This window comes from Colobus angolensis, unplaced genomic scaffold (genome assembly GCF_000951035.1).
Source record: "Colobus angolensis palliatus isolate OR3802 unplaced genomic scaffold, Cang.pa_1.0 Scaffold182, whole genome shotgun sequence".
NCBI classification, from domain to species: domain Eukaryota; kingdom Metazoa; phylum Chordata; class Mammalia; order Primates; family Cercopithecidae; genus Colobus; species Colobus angolensis.
This window is the reverse complement of record NW_012114955.1, coordinates 2641555-2662072: the sequence shown is the minus strand read 5'-3', so window position 1 is coordinate 2662072 and position 20518 is coordinate 2641555. Positions and strand designations below refer to the sequence as shown.

The 20518-nt window shown below is 38.2% G+C and overlaps 1 protein-coding gene across 3 annotated transcripts in view; it reads left to right on the top strand.

Moving 5' to 3' along the window:
- TMEM209 (transmembrane protein 209) overlaps positions 1 to 20518 on the top strand; it is a 42909-nt gene that overhangs the window by 13367 nt on the left and 9024 nt on the right. For 2 of the 3 annotated variants that reach the window (XM_011939598.1, XM_011939599.1), the window contains exons 6-13: positions 1314 to 1515; positions 7751 to 7926; positions 8850 to 8921; positions 11354 to 11450; positions 15128 to 15253; positions 17849 to 17946; positions 19510 to 19624; positions 19720 to 19817. In XM_011939598.1, the coding sequence (XP_011794988.1) occupies positions 1314 to 1515; positions 7751 to 7926; positions 8850 to 8921; positions 11354 to 11450; positions 15128 to 15253; positions 17849 to 17946; positions 19510 to 19624; positions 19720 to 19817 (984 nt within the window). The remainder of the gene's footprint in view (positions 1 to 1313; positions 1516 to 7750; positions 7927 to 8849; positions 8922 to 11353; positions 11451 to 15127; positions 15254 to 17848; positions 17947 to 19509; positions 19625 to 19719; positions 19818 to 20518) is intronic. The other variant, XM_011939601.1, reaches the window with a different exon arrangement.

Here is a 20518-nt window from a genome sequence, read left to right as displayed (position 1 = left end):
GTCTCGGCGGATCCCAAAGTGCTGGGATTACAGGCTTGAGCCACCGCGCCCGGCCGTGATCACTTTTCTGTAAATGGCTTTGGTATGTTGAACAGAATGCAGAGTCTCTAAATTTGGGCCTCTATATTTGTTCACTGTCATACTTCTTGATGGTATTCTTAAATTCTTTATCTTACTAATTTTTATCTGCCTGATCTATTGGTTGTTAAGAAAGAATGCCAGAAGCTCCCATTGATTGTCTTCCATTAAATATTTTCTCACAGTTGGGTCAGATTTGCTAAATATACATACGAGATTATGTTACATGCATGTAAATTCCGAATTGTGAATATCATTCTGGTGAATTATGCCTTTTATCTTTATCTCTTAGGCTTTTTGCCTTAAAGTCTATTTTGTCTGACATTGACACACCTATATTAATTTCTTTTTGGTTAGTATCTGTCTGGTATATCTATATCACTATTCTTTTAGCCCTTCTGTGCCCATAGGTTTTCGAAAATTAAGTATTTTGTGCAAATTAATAAATGATAAATAAGTATTTTGTGGGAAGCTACTTATCTAAAACTACATAAATATTTGGTCCCCATCAAACTTTTTTTTTTTTGAGAATAGGTCTCACTGTATTGCAGTGGTACAATCTTGGCTCACTGCAGCCTTGAATTCAGGGCTCAGGTGCCTCTCCCACCTCAACCTCCTGAGTAGCTGGGACTACAGATGCATGCTACCATGCCATGTGAATTTTTGTGTTTTTGGTAGAGACAGGGTTTTGCCATGTTGCCCAGGCTGGTCTCAAACTCCTGAGCTCACACAACCCACCCGCCTCAGCCTCCCAAAGTGCTGGGATTACAGGTGTGAGCCACTGTACCCAGTGATAGCTCACTTCTTTTTAGTGCTGAGTAATACTCCGTTACCTAATTTTGCCAGTTTATCTACTCATTCACCTACTGAAGGGCATCTTGGTTGCTTCCAAGTTTTGGCTATTATAAAGCTGCCATAAACGTACAGGTTTGTGTGTGGATGTAAGTTTTCAACTCCTTGGGTAATACTAAGGAGCACAATTACTAGATCGTATGCTAAGAGAATATTTACTTTTGTAAGAAACTGCCAAACTGGGTTTCAAAGTGGCTGTATCATTTTGCATTCCCACCAGCAAAGAATGAGAGATTCTGTTGTTCCACAACCTCATCAGCATTTGATATTGTCAGTGTTGTGGATTTTTGCCATTCTACCAGATGTTTTACTTAAGTCAAAAACCAAAACAAAATGAATTTCAATTAAAGAAAAATAACGTAAAGATCTTTTATTTTGTATAGTTGGCAAGCTTTAGCCCCTCTCCTCCTTCTCCATACCCTACCACCGTTGGACCAGTAGAGAGCAGTGGATTGAGATCTCGCTACCGTTCTTCACCTACCGTCTACAACTCACCTACTGACAAAGAAGACTACATGACCGACCTGCGGACTTTGGATACTTTTCTTAGAAGTGAAGAGGAGAAACAGCATAGGGTTAAGCTGGGTACCTATATATTTTCTTTATATCTACTACACATAATTTTGGTGTCACTTAATCCTTAACCTATTATTTTCATTATTTTAATATCCATACTAACATACTTTGTTAGCACTTTTTTTACTTTATATGTAACATAATTTTATGCAGTTAGAATTAAGTTCGTAATTTAAGAAGTGAAATATAGCTAAACTAAGAAATCTTGAACCTACAGTAAGTTTGAAAGCTTTTTTGTATAATGTAAGTTACAATTTCTATTTAAAGTTGAGGCTACAAAATAATGTTTTGAAGCAGTGCATAGTAAACGTACTCAAATTATAGCTGTCTCTTTTCAGGTAGTCCTTTGGAAGGTTGGTGTGGCAGAGCAGGCCGAAAGAGAGAGCGTGTATTCACTTGAGAAGCTCTGCTGTTTTTCAGAACATTTTAAAACTTGCGTTTTAGTATTTCCGTAAAGCCTATAGTTTACCTTGGGAAAGAGTGTTAGCAGATCTTAATCTGTTTGGGGTGGATTTGATTGTTACGGAGTCAATTATTTGAAACCAAATTAGGTTATTGAACTGAGTAATGATTTTTCCCTGTCAGGAACTTTCATGGAAAGCATATTAGGCGCTACTAAGGAAGCCGGTTATTGGACCATGGCTCTTTGTGTCGCTTGAAGTCTCACCAGTGATTTTTAATTTCATTTTGCCTGAAAGTGCCACAGATGTTACAGAAACTAGTCAATATTATCTTCTTATTTTTGATACATGCTTTTTAAAAAAAAATTTGAAATATTTTGAGTCTACTGAAACTTTAATACAGAGTATAATACAAAGAACCTATGTATCCTTGGCACATGTTTGTAATACCTAGATATTTTCTGACTTCACGTTTATTCTTTGACCCAGTAGGAGCTATTTAGAAGTAATATTATTATTGTTTGGAAGTGTTATTGATGTTGCTTTTAATTTTCAAGCCTGAAAAGGCTTGGTTACCTTTTTTTCCTCCTAAGTTAATTTTACTGTGGTTAGAGAATCTGATCTGTACCTATCAATTTTGTGTTTGTTCGTTTGAGACTTGCTTTTAGGTCTACTATGTGATCACTTTTCTGTTTTTTTTTTTTTTTTTTTTTGAGACAGAGTCTTGCTCTGTGGCCCAGGCTGGAGTGCAGTGGTAGATCTCAGCTCACTGCAACCTCTGCCTCCCAGGTTCAAGCGATTCTCCTGCCTCAGCTTCCCAAGTAGCTGGGATTACAGGCGTCTGCCACCATGCCTGGCTAATTTTTTCTATTTTTAGTAGAGACGGGGCACCGTGTTGGCCAGGATGGTCTCCATCTCCTGACCTCAGGTGATCTGCCTGCCTCAGCCTCCAAAGTGCTGGGAATTACAGCCATGAGCCACCATGCCTGGTGTGGTGGCCAATATTAGCCATTTTAAGTGTTTAATTAAGTGGTGGTAAGTACATTTACATTATTGTGTAGCCACCTCTTATATTTATTTGTTGGTATTCTGTAAGATAAAGGTTTCTTCTCCCTAATCATATCACTTATGTTGATGATTAGATTGTCCCAGATTGGGCTAGTGGGATCCGCTGTAAGCTGACTTCTCTGTTCTTTTGACATGATACCATCATTCTTTGAGCTAATCCCCCAACCCCTACCACCTTTCTAGCACCACAAAATGTCATTTTGTGTTGTCCCTGGCTAGCTCCAGAGTCAGTCTGTTTCTCTAAGAGCCCTGATTCCTTTTAATGGAGAATGATACTTAGAAATTAATATCTGGGCACACTGTTGTTATTGAGGTATCATTACTCCAGGTCCTCTAGGAAATATTCGTATAGACACATACACAGATATATGTACATGCACACATCTATATGTATTATTCTGTCTATGCTTTTAAAAAACCATGAGTTTATAATGTTATTTCCATTTCCACTGCAGCTATACAGTTTATTCTGTCCTCCCCGCTTTTCATATTTGTAACTTTCTCCAGTAGTAAAAAACCAGCCCTCATATTCTCTCTCATGCACACTTTCTTGCTGAATCATTTGAAAGGAACTTGCAGGCATCCTGCCACTTCATTCCTGAGTATTTCACATGCATCTCCTAAGAACAAGACATTTTCCTTTATAACTACAATGTGAGCTGAGCGCAGTGGCTCACATTTGTAATCCCAGCACTTTGGGAGTCCGAAGCAGGTGGACGACGAGGTCAGGAGCCTCATGATCAGACCAGCCTGACCAACATGATGAAACCCCACCTCTACTAAAAAATTAGTCGGGCTTGGTGACGCGAGCCTGTAATCCCAGCCACTCTGGAGGCTGGGGCAGGAGAATCGCTTGAATCCGAGAGGCAGAGGTTGCAGTGAACCAAGATCTTACCACTGCACTCCAGCTTGGGTGACAGAGCGAGACTCCGTCTCAACGAAAAAAACCAAATAACTACAATATGATTGTCATGCTTAAAATACTACAGGTGTTCATATTCACATTTCCCCAGTTGACCTAATACTGACCCTTAAGTGCTTTTTTTTTTCTTTTACTGATGCAGGATCCAGTCAGGTATCACATACTGCATTTACTTGTGCTTCTGTTGTCCCCTTAAATCTAAACCATTTGGATAGTTTGGGTTTTGTGGGGTTTTTGTGTGTGTGTTTTTTTTTTCTTTTATGACATTTACATTTTGAAGACACCAGGCTATTGTTTTGAAAATTCAGATTTGTTTAATCATTTTGTTACTATTAGATTCTGTTTAAATATTATTTTCTGGCAAGAATACAACATAGGTGGTGGCATGTCCTTTTCAGTGTATGACATTAGGAGATGCATGATGCTGCTTTGTCTCTTTGTCGGTGATGTGTAATAAAATTGGATCACTTGGTTAAGGTGATAGCAACTGGATTTCTTCATGATTTTCCCTTTATGTTCTGTTTCCGTAACAGCGTTTTACCTAGTGATTTTAGCATGTATTGATGATCCTTGCCCTTGATAAAGTGGTGATTATAAAGTGGAGATTTTCTTTCTTTCTTTTTTTTTTTTTTGAGACGGAGTCTCGCTGTGTCGCCCAGGCTGGAGTGCAGTGGCGCGATCTTGGCTCACTGCAAGCTTCGCCTCCCAGGTTCACACCATTCTCCTGCCTCAGCCTCCCGAGTAGCTGGGACCACAGGCGCCAGCCACCTCGCCCGGCTAATTTTTTGTATTTTTAGTAGAGACGGGGTTTCACCGTGTTAGCCAGGATGGTCTTGATCTCCTGACCTCGTGATCCTCCCACCTTGGCCTCCCAAATGCTGGGATTACAGGTATGAGCCACCACGCCCGGCTAAAGTGGAGATTTTCTAATTATTTATTTCTACATTTCATAGTTTGGCGTTCTTCTCTAAAGAAGAGCATTCTGTTTTACCCCAACCCCAGCTTTTTTGGTTTAGTCACTGTGGACTCATGAGCTCTTTCTTTAGTAATGTCTAAACTGTTATTTAACTAATTAATTGAGTTTTTTAATTTCAGCCACTTGTTTTCATTTTATAGTTTTATTTGGTTCTTTTCAAATATGCCAGGTTTTTGTAGAATATTTTTTAGTCTTATGTTTTCAGTTCCTTTTTCTGTCTCAGTTGCTTAAACACACTTTTTTAAAGTTATTTGTCCAATAGTTCAATTATCTAAAGTTCTTGGAGGTTAAATACTGACCATTTTTGTCTTGTTAGTTGTTACGCCTGGAGGCTTGTTTCGTTGTATTTGATGTAATTTCTATTTGTTTCTGGTAAGTTTGTCTTGGCTGGATGGAAGCTTTGTCTCTTCCTAGCTATTTTGTATTTGCCTCTGTCAGGTGCTTTAGGAGTATTATTGACCTTGAGCTAACTTAAGTAATTTCTAAGCTTGGAGATTCCTGGACCTCACAGGTAATATAAATGGGCACTCTAAACCCATGTGAAGATGTATCTATGATTTTTAAATCTCGGGGTGCTTTTTCTTTTCTTTTTTTTTTTTTTAAATCTCCCAACAACCTGTGACAGACAAGCTTTCATTATCTCCTGGTCCCACTGAACAGATTTTTTTCTTACCTACTCAGAATGTGGCCCTTTGAGATTCCTGGTCCTCTACCAGCAGCAGGGACTAGGGGTAGAGAAAGGTGTCATCCCAACTCTCTACCTCTTATGGGCCCAAATCCTTATCTCCATTTCCCACTTGGGCAATGAATTCCAAGCTAATAGATTTCTCAAGGCCTACAAAATTCTTTAGAGCAGCCACAGCATCCTCTTACAGGCTATTTTGATTTTTAATTCTCTTTTCGTTTTTAACCATTGGCTATTCATAGCCTTACTTTTTTGCAAGCTCCATTGTTCATTTTAATAATTTTTTTTTTTGTTTTTTAGATTGAGTTTTTTTTTTTGTTTTTGAGATGGAGTCTAGCTCTGTTGCTCAGGCTGGTTGGTGTGCAATGGGGTGATCTCGGCTCACTGAAACCCCTGCTTCCTGGGTTCAAGCAGTTCTGCCTTAGCCTCCTAAGTAGCTGGGATTACAGTCGTGCGCCACCACACCTGGCTAATTTTTGTATTTGTAGTAGAGATGGGGTTTCACCATGTTAGCCAGGCTTGTCTCGAACTCCTGACCTCAAGTAATCTGCCCACCTCGGCCTCCCAAAGTGCTGGGATTACAGGCGTGAGCCACCGCGCACCAGCCTAAAGAATGTATTTTATTTAATAAATGTTTTTAGATATTTATGGTGGGAGATGTTTTAGGTTGTTTGGTTTGCTGTGTTGCCAGATTTCCAAATCTCCATGTGCTTTGACTTTTAGTTTTTTGAGGTTCTCCTGCTGTAGACTGTGTGCTATTGTGGTGGTGGTGGGGGTATGCATCATGGAAAGGCCCTATTTTGTCATTACTTGCTATGTACGTTTTTTCTTTGCTTTGACTAATGCCCAGAGGTACTAGAACTTCGTATTTCTATTCATTGTCTAAAGCCAATCTTCAATGAAATTTTTCTCCAATACAGGTTTTTTCATAGAAAACTTATGTTTCTTAAAGTTAATAATCGCAGTGATTAATCAAAATAGGATAACTTTATGCTCTGTTATGACCATGTTTCTTTCCATTTCTGTTCTCTATTTATTAAATCATTTGTGTTGGTTGGCAACTGCTTTTCTTAACATTAATTCATTCCTAAAGTCAGCTTTGCCATTATTTCATACAAAGTGTGATTTTCTTTACTGTATGTAGCTTTTTATGCCAGGATGAAGCATACGGCGTTCACTAACGCTCCTACTAGCTAACCTTCAAAATTTTGATGAATTGAAATATTGCTGCATATCCGTTTGATGATTTCTAATTCTTTGTGCCTGTAAACATAAGGAAAATGAGTTTTATTATTTTCCAGTCATTCCTTTCAGAATTCTGCTAAGATTAAAAAAAAAAAAAAAAACTTGTTTCTGTTTATGAGTTTTGTTTGAAGGGTATAAAGTACCAATTGATATTTTTTATATCAGTTAAACTCTGAAAATATAAGCCCTTTATAAATACCATATAATTGTTGTTGAAAACTTGCTTATTTATTTAGGCGCTATGCTAGATGCTAGGGAAAAAAAAATACTCCCTGCTTTCAAGGGACTCAATTCTATTTGGGAAAACAGACAAAAACTATAACCCTGAAGTGTGATGAGTATCCTGGTTCAGAGGCCTCTGTAGGAGTACATTCCTAAATATAACTTTTTTTTACATTTCTTAAAAGTAAATTTATAAATTTAGAAGGATAACCATCAGATAGTCTTTTAATACACCTCAGGAATTACCACAGGCTGTTAAATAAAACAGTGAAGTACAGGGACAAATACGTTTAGCCTGTTACCAGGAGAGTAATCTTTTAGTAGGAGGCTATAGTTATCCCATTCAGAAGGAGCTTCTAGAAACTTCAAACAACTTGCTTAGCCTATTTATTTCCTAAAGAAATTTGTCTGTTTCTTACTAAATGATTTAAAAGTCTTAGAGAATGAAACGAGCTTAATTTTCCAACAAAACTAGACAGATTCCTTTTGACTGCTTGTTGTTCTTATGACTCTTAAAGTGATACAGCTTAGAAAATACTGTTTTAAATTGTTAATCACAAGCCGACTGTGTTCTCTAAAGAGAAAATTATGTTAGGGAGAAGAGAATCTCCTTGAGGGTTGGTCTTCTGATTCCTGGATTGCCATTGCCTAGATACAAGTGTTAACTCTAGATGTCAGAATTGCTACAACACATTGATACTGTTTATCTTCACAATTAATTCTAGGGAGCCCAGATTCTACCTCTCCTTCCAGCAGTCCTACTTTCTGGAACTACAGTCGTTCTATGGGGGATTATGCACAAACTTTAAAGAAGTTTCAGTATCAGCTTGCCTGTAGGTCTCAGGCCCCATGTGCTAACAAAGATGAAGCCGATCTCAGCTCTAAACAAGCTGCAGAAGAGGTAAGTGGAAAATAAAAGTGACTTAATATTTATGATTTATGCATTGCTAGAAAGTGTTCTACTTCTGGAACATATTTTCTGTAATATTCCATTCTGTTGGACAGAAATATAAATCTGGCACACATTAAGCAGTGGGAAAGCTCCTGTCTTAGTGTACCTAAAACTAAAAACTAAATTATATCATATATTTTATGACACACAGTTCACCTTAGTGCCCTGCCTGAAACATATTTTTACATTGATTATAAAAAAGCTCTCAGGTATATAATTGTACGTACAGAAGTCTTGCTTTTAAAATATATTTTGATTAGAACATTTGTCAGTAATTTCATCACTCTAATACCAAATATGGAATTTTTATTTTGTTCTTAAAAGCAAGAAAAATGGGCTGGGTGAGGTGGCTCACACCTGTAATCCCAGCACTTTGGGAGTCCAAGGCGGGTGGATCACGAGGTCAGGAGATAGAGACCGTTTGGCCAACATGGTGAAACCCTGTCTCTACTGAAAATACAAAAATTAGCCCGGCATGGTGGCAGGCACCTGTAGTGCCAGCTATTGAGTAGGCTGAGGCAGGAGGATCGCTTGAACCTGGGAGGCAGAGGTTGCAGTGAGCCAAGATTGCATCACTGAACTCCAGCCTGGGCAACAGATCGAGACTCCATCTCAAAAAAAAAAAAAAAAAGGCAAGAAAAAAATGTTCTTTACACATACCAATGTAAGGAACTTTTAAAGATAAATCTGTGTGTGAACAGCATTTATAAGTGAGTAATAAGAAAATTACTGAATATTAATTAGATGAATATTGATGTCTGGGACTTTTTTTTTCTAAGTTCATTAAATATTTTTAGGATGGGAGAAAGAATGATGATTTCTAGCAAGATTTTTCCTCACTGATTGTTCATTTTAAACATGAATTTTTATAGGTTTGGGCAAGAGTGGCTATGAATAGACAACTTCTTGATCATATGGATTCATGGACAGCTAAATTTAGAAATGTAAGTTCTGACATTACTCTTTGGACAATATTAGTGCCTCTTAATATACAAAGCATGTTATTGGAATATCATTTAGAGTTCATTATAAATTAGAATATTACAGTTAGAAAGGTACAGTATAAATGGTACATACGTAAGGATAAACATGACTGTTACTGTATGGTATTTATTTTCATGAGATTTTTTCTTCCTCCATATTGAGTGAATTGATAGGTTTTGAGAAGATAAAAGAATAATATGTTTAGTTATTAAGATCCTCCCGTTTCCAGTTCTCAATTTTATTTTCCAAAGAGCTTTTCTATTGGAGCCTTTTATGTACCTAGAATTGTGAGGGGAAACAAAAATGAGGCCCTTGCCCTCAGAAAACTTAAAGAGTTAGAGAGATAAGACAACGTATGCTTGAAGCTATTTCAAAGTAGATTGTGATTTCTGTTTTTCTAGAGAAGAACCCTCTAATCTTGGGCCAGCTTTTCCATATACAGAGTGAGTCAGTTCCCTATTTCCAACTCCACGTCTTCCTCCCGCCTTCTCTAGTACCTGTGTGTCCTGGGTTCTGTTAGGCATATGGACTTCCCCTTCCATTATATGGAGCTCCACTTAGCTTCTGAAGGGGCTGCTGCTTCTGTTGTTTCATCCTTCAACACGCATCCATCCACTCTCCATCTTCTAGAACTATTTTGAAATCACTTGTGCTCATTTTTTATCCTTTTACTGTTATTTAAATAGGGTATCAAAATAGAGGGGCAAAAAATGGTAGCCTACTTTCTTGAACCAGAAACCTGGATGGCATTTTACAGATAATTCCTGAACCCAATCCTAGACCTACTCAATTAGAATTTATAAGGGTGGGGCCTAGACCTCTCTCTGGGACATGTTAGATGATTTCATTACGGCCAAAGAGTGGCTGGCAAATTAAGATGCATATAGTAAATGTTGGAAGAATAAATGAGGGAAATCATCTCCTGGAACTGGAGTTTGTTGTAGTTTCTGTTATAGGCTAGTCTAAAAATGCTAACATGTTTAAAATATGAAGTCTTAGTCAGACGGAGTATTAGCTACTTAGAAGAAATGCAAATACATTTCCTCATCTGAAGTCCCTAGGCTACCATGTGCTATGAAATGTAGAGTTTTTGGATTTTTTTTTAAAGCAGTACATGTATACCTGTACTGTATATTTTATAACACCAGAGTCTAGTTAACACCCAGTAATCAACCACATTAATACTTACGCAGAAAAACATATGAATAATCACACTCAGTGGGATAAAGCCTGTAAATAGCTTCATGTTAATTCAGTTCAAGTCTTGCCAGTGGATCGAAATTTGCTTCCTTACATGGATTACAAAAAATCTTTTAAATTATCAGGTTTTTATTTCAGTTGTTTATATCGTATTTCATCGGAAACATTTTTTCATTATTTTATGGATAAACAAAAGCATGGAAACAGAAGTGGTAATTGAAGTTGCTACAAACACACACACAAAATAACAACACATAGATCAGATGGGATGTATCCTTAGACAATCTTTTCACATCCCAGCATTAGTTTTACATTAGCCATGCAAGAGGCATTTGAAAGTCCTAGTCCTAAAGTAATATTGTAATATTCAAATATTCACAAGCCAGTTTCAAATGTAATAAGTCTCTGTTTTTCCACATGGCTAGGGAATTGGGTGAGCCTGCTGAGAGTTAAGCAGTTAGTTTGAAAAACTGTCTTACTGATTGCAAACCAATATAAACACTACATTAATAAATGTGTGAATAGCTACCCTACAAATGTAAACTGAAGACTATCCTTTTAGCTAAACATAATAATCAGAAAATTTTAAGAAAAATTTAACATATAACTAAGTTTTTTTCTTTTTCCATGGGAAAAAAAAAACAAAAAAAACATGTTATTTAAGAATGTAATTTAGTTGCCAGGCGCAGTAGCTCTCATCTGTAATCCCAACACTTTGGGAGGCCAAGGTGGGCGGATCATCTGAGGTCAGGAGTCCAAGACCAGCCTGGCCAGCGTGGTGAAACCCCATCTCTACTAAAAATACAAAAAATTAGCTGGGCGTGGTGGCAGGTGCCTGTAATCCCAGCTGCTCAGGAGGCTGAGGCAGGAGAATCCCTTGAACCTGGGAGGCGGAGGTTGCAGTGAGCTGAGATCGCGCCATTGCGCTCCAGCCTGGGCAACAATCTCAAAAAAATAAAAATAAAAAGGAATGTAATTTAGTTAATTTACACTCCAGTGGCGTATTTATTTAACCATCTCTTGATTTCTGGTAGCTATTACTTTCATTCTCTTTCACTATACTTTATGATTCTTTTAATATTCAACTATAAGATAGTAAAAAATTCTTAGAGTTGCTTATAAAAAAGAAAGTAATCGTTTGAGAGCTGCTTTGGAATTATGTATCCAAAATCTGTACCTTATTTCTTTCTAGTGGATCAATGAGACAATATTAGTGCCACTTGTTCAAGAGATTGAGTCTGTCAGCACACAGATGAGACGAATGGGTTGTCCAGAGCTACAGATAGGAGGTATGTGGAAATGGAGCCCAGTGTTGGATTTCTATTAGTAAATCTACCAAGTGGAAAACTTCTTCTTGTAATGGACGGCTTAACTTATTTTGTTACCTTGAGGTGAAAAACCCCAAATGTCAGTAATCTAGTTTGTTTTTTTTAATGTGACAGCTTTATCAGGATATAATTTAGCTACCATATAATTTACCCATTTAAAATGTAGTCCGAAGTCTTGGGTTATGCAACCATCACCGTAGTCACTTTTAAAACATTTCATCACCTGAAAAAGAAACTCTCCACCTTTTACCAGTCACCCCTCCATTCTATACATTCCTCCCAGCCCTTTGCAAGTGCCAGTCTATTTTCTGTCTCTATAGATAGGCCTGTTGTGGATATTTCGTATGAATGGAATCACAGAATATGAATATGACTGTGACTTCTTTCACTGAGCGTAGTGCTTTCAGGGTTTGTCCATGTTGTAAAATATATCATTACATCTTTTTTTTTTTTTTTGAGACAGAGCCTTGCTCTGTCGCCCAGGCTAGAGTGCAGTGGTGCAATCTCAGCTCACTGCAAGCTCCACCTCCTGGGTTCATGCTATTCTCCTGCCTCAGCCTTCTGAGTAACTGGGACTACAGGTGCGTGCCACCACGCCTGGCTAATTTTTTTGTATTTTTAGGAGAGACGGGGCTTTACCGTGTTAACCAGGATGGTCTCGATCTCCTGACCTCGTGATCTGCCCGCCTCAGCCTTCCAAAGTGCTGGGATTACAGGCGTGAGCCACCGGGCCTAGCTACATCATTTTCTTTATTGCTGAATAATACTCAAAATAGATCTACTACATTTTGCTTATTCATCAGTTGATTGACATTTAGGTGGTTTGCACTTTTTGGCTATTATGAATAATGCTGCTGTGAACAGTCACATACAAGTGTTTATATGGACCTATGTTTTCATTTCTCTTGGGTATATACCTAGGGATGGAATTGCTGAGCTGTACGATAACTGCTTAACTTTTTCAGGCACTGCCAGACTCTTCTAAAGCAGCTAGCTGCACCATTTTATATTCCCACCAGCGTGTATGGGGTTCTGTTTTCTCCACATCCTTGCAACACTTGTCATATGTTTTATCGTCATCCTGTAGTAGGTGTGAAATGGTATCTCATTTTGGTTTTGATTTGCATTTCCATGATGACTACTGATGTTGAACATCTCATGTGTTTATCAGTCATTTGTATATCTTCTTAGAAATGTCTTTTTTGGCTGGGCGTGGTGGCTCACGCCTGTAATCCCAGCACTTTGGGAGGCGGAGGCGAGCAGATCACCTGAGGTCAGCAGTTCGAGACCAGCCTGACCAGCTGGTGAAACCCCATCTCTACTAAAAATGCAAAATTAGCCAGGCGTGGTGGCAGGCGCCTGTAATCGCAGCTACTTGGGAGACTGAGGCAGGAGAATCGCTTGAATCTGGGAGGCGGAGGTTGCAGTGAGCCGAGATGGCGCCATTGCACTCCAGCCTGGGGGACAAGAGCGAGACTTCGAGACTTCATCTCAAAAAAAAAAAAAAAAAAGGCCGGGCGCGGTGGCTCAAGCCTGTAATCCCAGCACTTTGGGAGGCCGAGACGGGCGGATCACGAGGTCAGGAGATCGAGACCATCCTGGCTAACACTGTGAAACCCCGTCTCTACTAAAAGATACAAAAAACTAGCCGGGCGAGGTGGTGGGCGCCTGTAGTCCCAGCTACTCGGGAGGCTGAGGCAGGAGAATGGCGTGAACCCAGGAGGCGGAGCTTGCAGTGAGCTGAGATCCGGCCACTGCACTCCAGCCCGGGCGACAGAGTGAGACTCTGTCTCAAAAAAAAAAAAGAAATGTCTTTTTGGTTCCTTTACCCATTTTTAAATTTGGTTGTCTTTTTGTTGAGTGGTAGATGTTTTCTTTATATTCTAGATATAAGACCAAGACTCTTAGCAGATATTAATCACAAAGTTGTATAAAGCGTCAAGACTATGTAATAATAGCAATTTTCCGTCAACTTTCTTATCTGCTAAAGGTAAAATTTTAGGGTACCATATAAATTGCCTACAATAGATATACTGTAACTTAGTTATTAAATAATTACCTTTACTATTAATGCTGCAGTGAATATCCTCTTACCTAAATCTTTGTGTACATTTGTAATTATTTCTTTAGGATAATTTCTTAGAAGTAGAGTTATGTGTCAGTAGGTATGAATATTTTAAGATTTTTGTTGTTGTTGTTGTTTTCTAAAAGACAGTCTCGCTCTTTTGCCCAAGAGGGAATACAGTGGTGCTGTCATGGCTCACTACAGCCTCAGCCTCCTGGCCTCAAGAGATCCTCCCACCTCAGCCCCATCCAAGTAGCTGGGACTACAGGCACACACCACCACACCTGGCTGATTTTTGTATTTTTGTAGAGACGGGGTGCCCAGGCTGGTCTTGAACTCCTGAGCTCAAGCAGTCCCTCCGCTTTGGCCTCCCAAAGTGCAGGATTACAGACATGAGCCAATGCATCTGGACATATTTTAAGGTTTAGAAGATACACATCTCTTCAAAAAGCTTATACCAGTTTGTACTAGCAAACCATGACACATATAAGAATGCTTTTCCTAACATTGGATATTGCTAGTAAGTTTGGATATTTTGAAATTTTTAATTGCTTTTTAAATTCTATGCATAATTATCTTGCAGGATATGATAAGAGAAATCACTACCATAAAAAGCTTCTGCTTGTCCTGCCATAATGGGCAACTTCTAATTCAACTTATTTTGAAAATGATTGTGTGTCTTTTTATACATGTCCTATAAAATTTTCTGTATATTAGTTGTTTATAGATTTGCCAAAATCGGTTTGGCTGCTTCTCTGGGGAAGGGGAGGGGATGTTGCAGGTGTAAATCTGGCTACCTTGCCAGGAATGGGTGTAGGTAATATAGATAGTGCAAATTAAGATGAACTATTACTGCTTTCTTTCATGTATTCCTTCGACATTGAGTGCCTAATCTGTGCCAAGTATTAATACTATTCTAGGCATTGGGGGATACGGCAGTGAGCAAAATGGCCAAAATCCCTGCCTTCATTAAGCTTTCATTCTAGTAGATGAGATAGACAATAAGAAAGATAAAGTACTTTGGGCCAGGCACAATGGCTCACGCCTATAATCTCAACACTTTGGGAGTCCAGCGTTGGTGGATTGGTTGAGCCCAGGAGTTTGAGACCAGCCTAGGCAATATAGTGAGACCTTGTCTCTACTAAATAGAAAAAAGGTCAACCAGGTGTGGTGGCATGTGCCTGTAGTCCCAGCTGCTCAGGAGGCTGAGGTGGGAGGATTGCTTGAGCTCAGTAGATTTGAGGCTGCAGTGAGTGGTAATTGTGCCACTATACTCCAGCCTGGGTGACAGAGCAAGACACTGTCTCAAAAAACAAAAAGAGAAAAAGAAAAACAGTACATTGGACAGTGGTTAGTGCTAAGGAGAAAAAAGGCACAGGAGGGTAGTGTTCCTAATGTTTAGAGAGGAGGGGTGAAATTTGAGGTAGGGTGGTCAGGGGAGACGTCATTGACTTGTATAAAGACCTGAAGGCAGTGAGGAACCAGCTATATGAACACATGAAAAGAGCATTTTAAGTTCTTTTGGAAACTCACTTTTAGAATAATCTGTGTTCTCTGTGTTTTGTTTTAACAGAAGCTAGTATTACTAGCTTGAAACAAGCCGCCCTGGTTAAAGCCCCTCTCATTCCGACTTTGAACACAATTGTTCAGTATCTAGACCTTACTCCAAATCAGGAATACTTGTTTGAAAGGCTCAAAGGTAATTATTGATTGGAAGAGGAAAAAATGAGAGCTTTTTTACTACACTGGAATTTATCAGTACAGATTAACAAGGAAAAACCATTTTTCCTTATGTCTCATAATTTATGTCTTATAAATACGTGTTAATTTTGGCTTAATAATTTTATTTTATTTTATTTTGTGTAGGAAACTTAAATATTAGCTAAATGGGCTCAAGTGAATATTTCACTCATTTCCTACTTTTAGACTCGTAAGAATGGGTGCCACTAAGACATTCTTTATAGTTCCAGCATGCTGAGCCTTATTTCTCTTAATTTTTATAATTCCTATTTAATAAGTTCCTTCCTTATATTTCTGTTATATTCTTATTATTTGGTGGAAGATGTGCTCTTCTGAGGAGATTGACTTGAGAATCAGGAAATGTAGCCTCCCTGACACCCCCATACACCCTCTATGCCTCTCTACTTACAGAGCAATTCATAAAGTTAGAATTTTTTTAAATTTGGATGAACTTTTTAAAGGTTCTCATGACTAAGACAAGTTTTAGAAATAGTATTCAAATTTATCATAAATCTTAATTTGAAAATATTATAGTGTTCTCCCTTTCCCCTAAGGTTAAAGCAGGGTTCAGGAATAAACATTTTTCATGACTTTTTAAAACATTTTATATAAAGAGAATTTCAAACATACACAATACTAGACAAAATAGTATACACACGCCTCTTGTACACATCACCCAGCCCCAACAATCACTAGTCCCTGGCCAGCCCCTGCCCTATCCATACCCCATGTACTTTCTTCCTGTATTATTTGAAGCAAGCCTTCATGTCATTATCAGTTCATTTGTAAATATTTCTTTGTATATCACTAAAAGATAAGCCTCCCGCGACCCCCGCTTTTGAGACAGGGTCTTGCTATGTTGCCTAGGGCGGTCTCCAACTCCTAGGCTTAAGCAGTCCTCCCACCACAGCCTCCCAAAGTGCCAGGATTATAGACATGAACCACCGTGCCCCACTGAGCCTTTAGAAAACTGATACAACCATACATAACCACGATACAATTATCATTCTTTTCTTTTCTTTTTTTTTTTTTTTTTGAGATGGAGTCTCTCTCTGTTGCCCAGGCTGCTGGAGTGCAGTGGTGCAATCTTGGCTCACTGCAACCTCCACCTCCCAGGTTCAAGCAATTCTCCTGCCTCAGCCTCCTGAGTAGCTGGGATTACAGGCACGCACCACCATGCCCCAGCTAATTTTTGTATTTTTAGTAGAGACGGGGTTTCACCATGTTGGTCAGGCTAGTCTTGAACTCCTGACCTCATGATCCATCCACCTCAGCCTCCCAAAGTGCTGGGATTATAGGAGTGAGCCACCATGCTGCCTAGCCCTAATATTTCCTGTGTTATGAGATATTAAGTCTGTTCAAATTTCCAGCTATCTCATAAAAATACATAATTTTTTGGCAATGTTTGTTTGAATTGGGATTCGAATATTGTAATACATTGCAATTGGTTATTTCAGTTTATTTTAAGCTATATGCTTCCCATGCACCCTCTTTTTTTTCTCTTTGCAATTTATCTGTCATAAGAACTGGATTGTTTGTCTTGTAGAGGTTCCCATAGTGTGGGTTTTGCTGAATACATCCCTGTGGTGTAGTTTACATAATCCCTTCTCTTTCCCATAAATTCATGTTTGAGTTTTTTGGCAAGATTGCCTCGTAGTTAGCAGAGTATTTGTACATCCAAAAAAAGAGTCTGTGTATGTACACATATATACAAAGTATATAAAGGTTTTATATCAAATATATAAAAAAGCTTAAAAGAATACACTGGGCCAGGCACGGTGGCTCATGCCTGTAATCCCAGCACTTTGGGAGGCCGAGGCAGGTGGATCACAAGGTCAGGAGATCGAGACCATCCTGGCTAACATGGTGAAACCCCGTCTCTACTAAAAATAAAAATTAAAAAATTAGCCGGGCATGGTGGCAGGCGCCTGTAATCCCAGCTACTTGGGAGGCTGAGGCAGGACTGTGGCGTGAACCCGGGAGGCGGAGCTTGCAGTGAGCCAAGATCGCACCATTGCCTGCACTCCAGCCTGGGCGACAGAGACTCAAAAAAAAAATACAGTGAACACTCTCCTGTTCTAGATTGGATAGTTAGCAACCTTTTGACATATTTGATTCTTTCTTTCTACATATATATACACACACACATTTTTTTTCTTGCTGTGCCATTTGAAAGTACATTGAAAGTACTTTTTAGCATGCATTCTCCGACCTAACCTTAATACAATTATCATACCTTAAAAAAAAAAAATTTTCTGATATTGAATATATTATCCATATTCAAATTTTCCCTACCCATCGACTTTTTTTTTAAGAAGCCAGAATAGTAGTCAGATAAATCTAAAATCCCACATTTTGGATTTATCTGATTTCTTGAGGGACATGTTTATCTTTTTATATCTTATATAAAAAAGAAATATCTTATATTTCTTTAGGTTTGGGTGTTCTGATCAAGTTTTAAAAATGATTTGTTTCCCTTATTATATTCCCTTAGCCTTTTTTTTTTCTTTTTTGCATACTCTTAGCTTTTAAAAATTTCACCTTGTTGCCACAGAACTCTCTCAGGGAGGTTGTATGAGCTCATTTCGATGGAACAGAGGTGGTGACTTCAAAGGACGAAAGTGGGATACAGACCTGCCCACCGATTCTGCTGTAAGTCCCTAGATTCATTCATTCATTTATTTATTGTTGATTGACTGACAGGCACAGGGTCTCACTCTGTCACCCAGGCTGTAGTGCAGTGGCATAGTCACGTCTCACTGCAGCTTTGATCTCCCAGGGCTCAAGTGCTCCTCCCAGCTCAGCCTCCCAAGTAGCTGGGACTAGGCCTGAGCCACCACACCCAGTTAATATTTTAAATTTTTTGCAGAGATGGGGTCTCACTTTTTTGCCCAGGCTGGTCTCGAAGTCCTAGGTTCAAGTGATCCCCTTGCCTCAGCTTCCCGAAGTGCTGGGTTTACAGACATGAGCTACTGTGCCTGACCCTTAGATTTATTTTGTTTTTTCAGTTTAATGTTTCTGGTACTGGATTTATGTGTTTTTGTTTGCCTATCATAAGAATAAGTATTAAAAAAAATTTAGAAAATAAGGTATTTATAATAGTATCAGCATGTTCGCCCAACCACTGTTAATATTTTTGTGTATTTTTTCCTTTTACTTGGTTGCTACTATTTTTTAATGTTTTTATCATTTTGTAATTCTCCTGTATATAAAATTATGTATTCTTCCACTTTTGTAATATTTAGGGGTTTTTTTTTACTTCAACCTCCCCCTACCTAGATATTTTTTCATTATTACACACTGTCATTTAACTATTCTCCTATAGTGGACCTGAAAGTTCGAGACACTTTTGGTAGAGAAGGGATATTTACTTGTTTTTTGATCTTAAGTAATACAGCATGCAAATAGTGTGATGCGCATTGCTTTCTTGGGATTGTCACTTTAAGAGAGACTCCTAGAATTATATTTAGGAGATCAAAGAACATAAATGTTCTTGTGTGCTTACGAGTTTTTCAAAATTATGTTCTCTCTCTTTTTTTATAGTGACTGTTACGGGTGAAAATTAAGTTTTATGTTGAGATTCAGATTGAGAATTGAATGTATTTTATCTTGGTTTTGCTATTAGCTGTGTTGGTATGAATGATCCCCTTAGCAAAAAACTAAGAATGCCCTGCTTTTCTAGGGTTGCTATGGAAAACTAAAAATGTAGATCAAATATGTAGGGAATGGGAGTCTGGTGTTTAAGCCCCACCCTCCACCCGTACCCTCAACAGATAATGGTAACTTTGTAGGCTGGAGTATTTAAACTTTTTCAATTTGAAACGGAAACCTTCCCCTCAAAATATAGACTGATTTGATGGCAAATATCTTTTTCTATTTTAAATTTTGAGTAGATTATTTGAATTAAGCCTAGCTTCATATCTTAAACACACTGAATTCCTTTATGATTTAGGAGAGGAATTAGTGAATTCCTTATCTTTATAGGAAATAATACTTTCAATTAAAAGAATAGGTGTGCTACCTGAAGTATGTGTTTTTATCTTTTTATTCTACAGATTTTATCTTGTAAATCTAACCATTTGACAGCATTTTTCTCATTCATTCTTTAGAGAAAAAATTTTTAATTGGAATCGTTATAAATACAGATGTTTCTAAAGGGCTACATCCATGCTAGATTTTCATGCTGACTTAAAAAAATTATTTCTTCATCCTCAGATCATCATGCATGTATTTTGCACCTACCTTGACTCCAGATTACCTCCACATCCGAAGTATCCCGACGGAAAAACTTTTACTTCTCAGCACTTTGTTCAGACACCAAATAAACCAGGTATAAACCTCTCCTAAAAGAATGTGTTGAGATTTTCACACAGAATATCTCTGGGGGTTTGGTTTTTTAATGCAGCATATTTCCTTCCTTTACAGATGTTACGAATGAGAATGTTTTTTGCATTTATCAGAGTGCCATCAACCCTCCCCATTATGAGCTCATCTACCAGCGTCATGTGTACAACCTGCCAAAGGTATTTCTATATAGAGAAGATGTTACAGAATGTCTTGGGTGATTTGCTTTGATGATGTTTTTAAAATTATAATCTCATGTTAATAGAAGAAGTAAATTTTTTAAATTAGGGAAAATGTGTTTCATACATATATATTTCTTACTATAAAAGTAATATGTGCTTAATTTGGGAAAGTATAAAGAATAAGAAGGAAACTCACTCATTCCATTACCTAAGGCAGCCATTGTTGATTTTTTTGCTTGGTATATTGCCTTTTGGTAAATTTCATTTTGGTCTTATGTCTCTTTTTAGAGGCAGAGTCTAGCTCTGGCACCCAGGCTGGAGTGCAGTGGCATGATCATAGCTCATTGTAGCCTTGAACTCATGGGCCCAAGAAGTCCTTCCACCTCAGCCTCCCAAGTAGCTAGGACTACAAGCACGTACTAGTATACCTGGCCAATTTGTTTTTTGTAGAGATAGAGTCTCTCCATGTTAACTCAGGCTGGTCCTGTACCCCTGGCCTTAAGCAGTCCTCCCACCTTGGCCTCCTAAAGTGCTGGAATTATAGGTGTGAGCCATTGCACCTGGCCCTTTCTTTATATTTTTTATGGGCTAAAATGATTTATGTAGTTTTATATCTGCTTTTAAATATTAGCTTATAGCACAATTTTCCATACTATTAAAAAATCTTCATAAATTTTTTGTTTGTTTTTGTTGTTGGT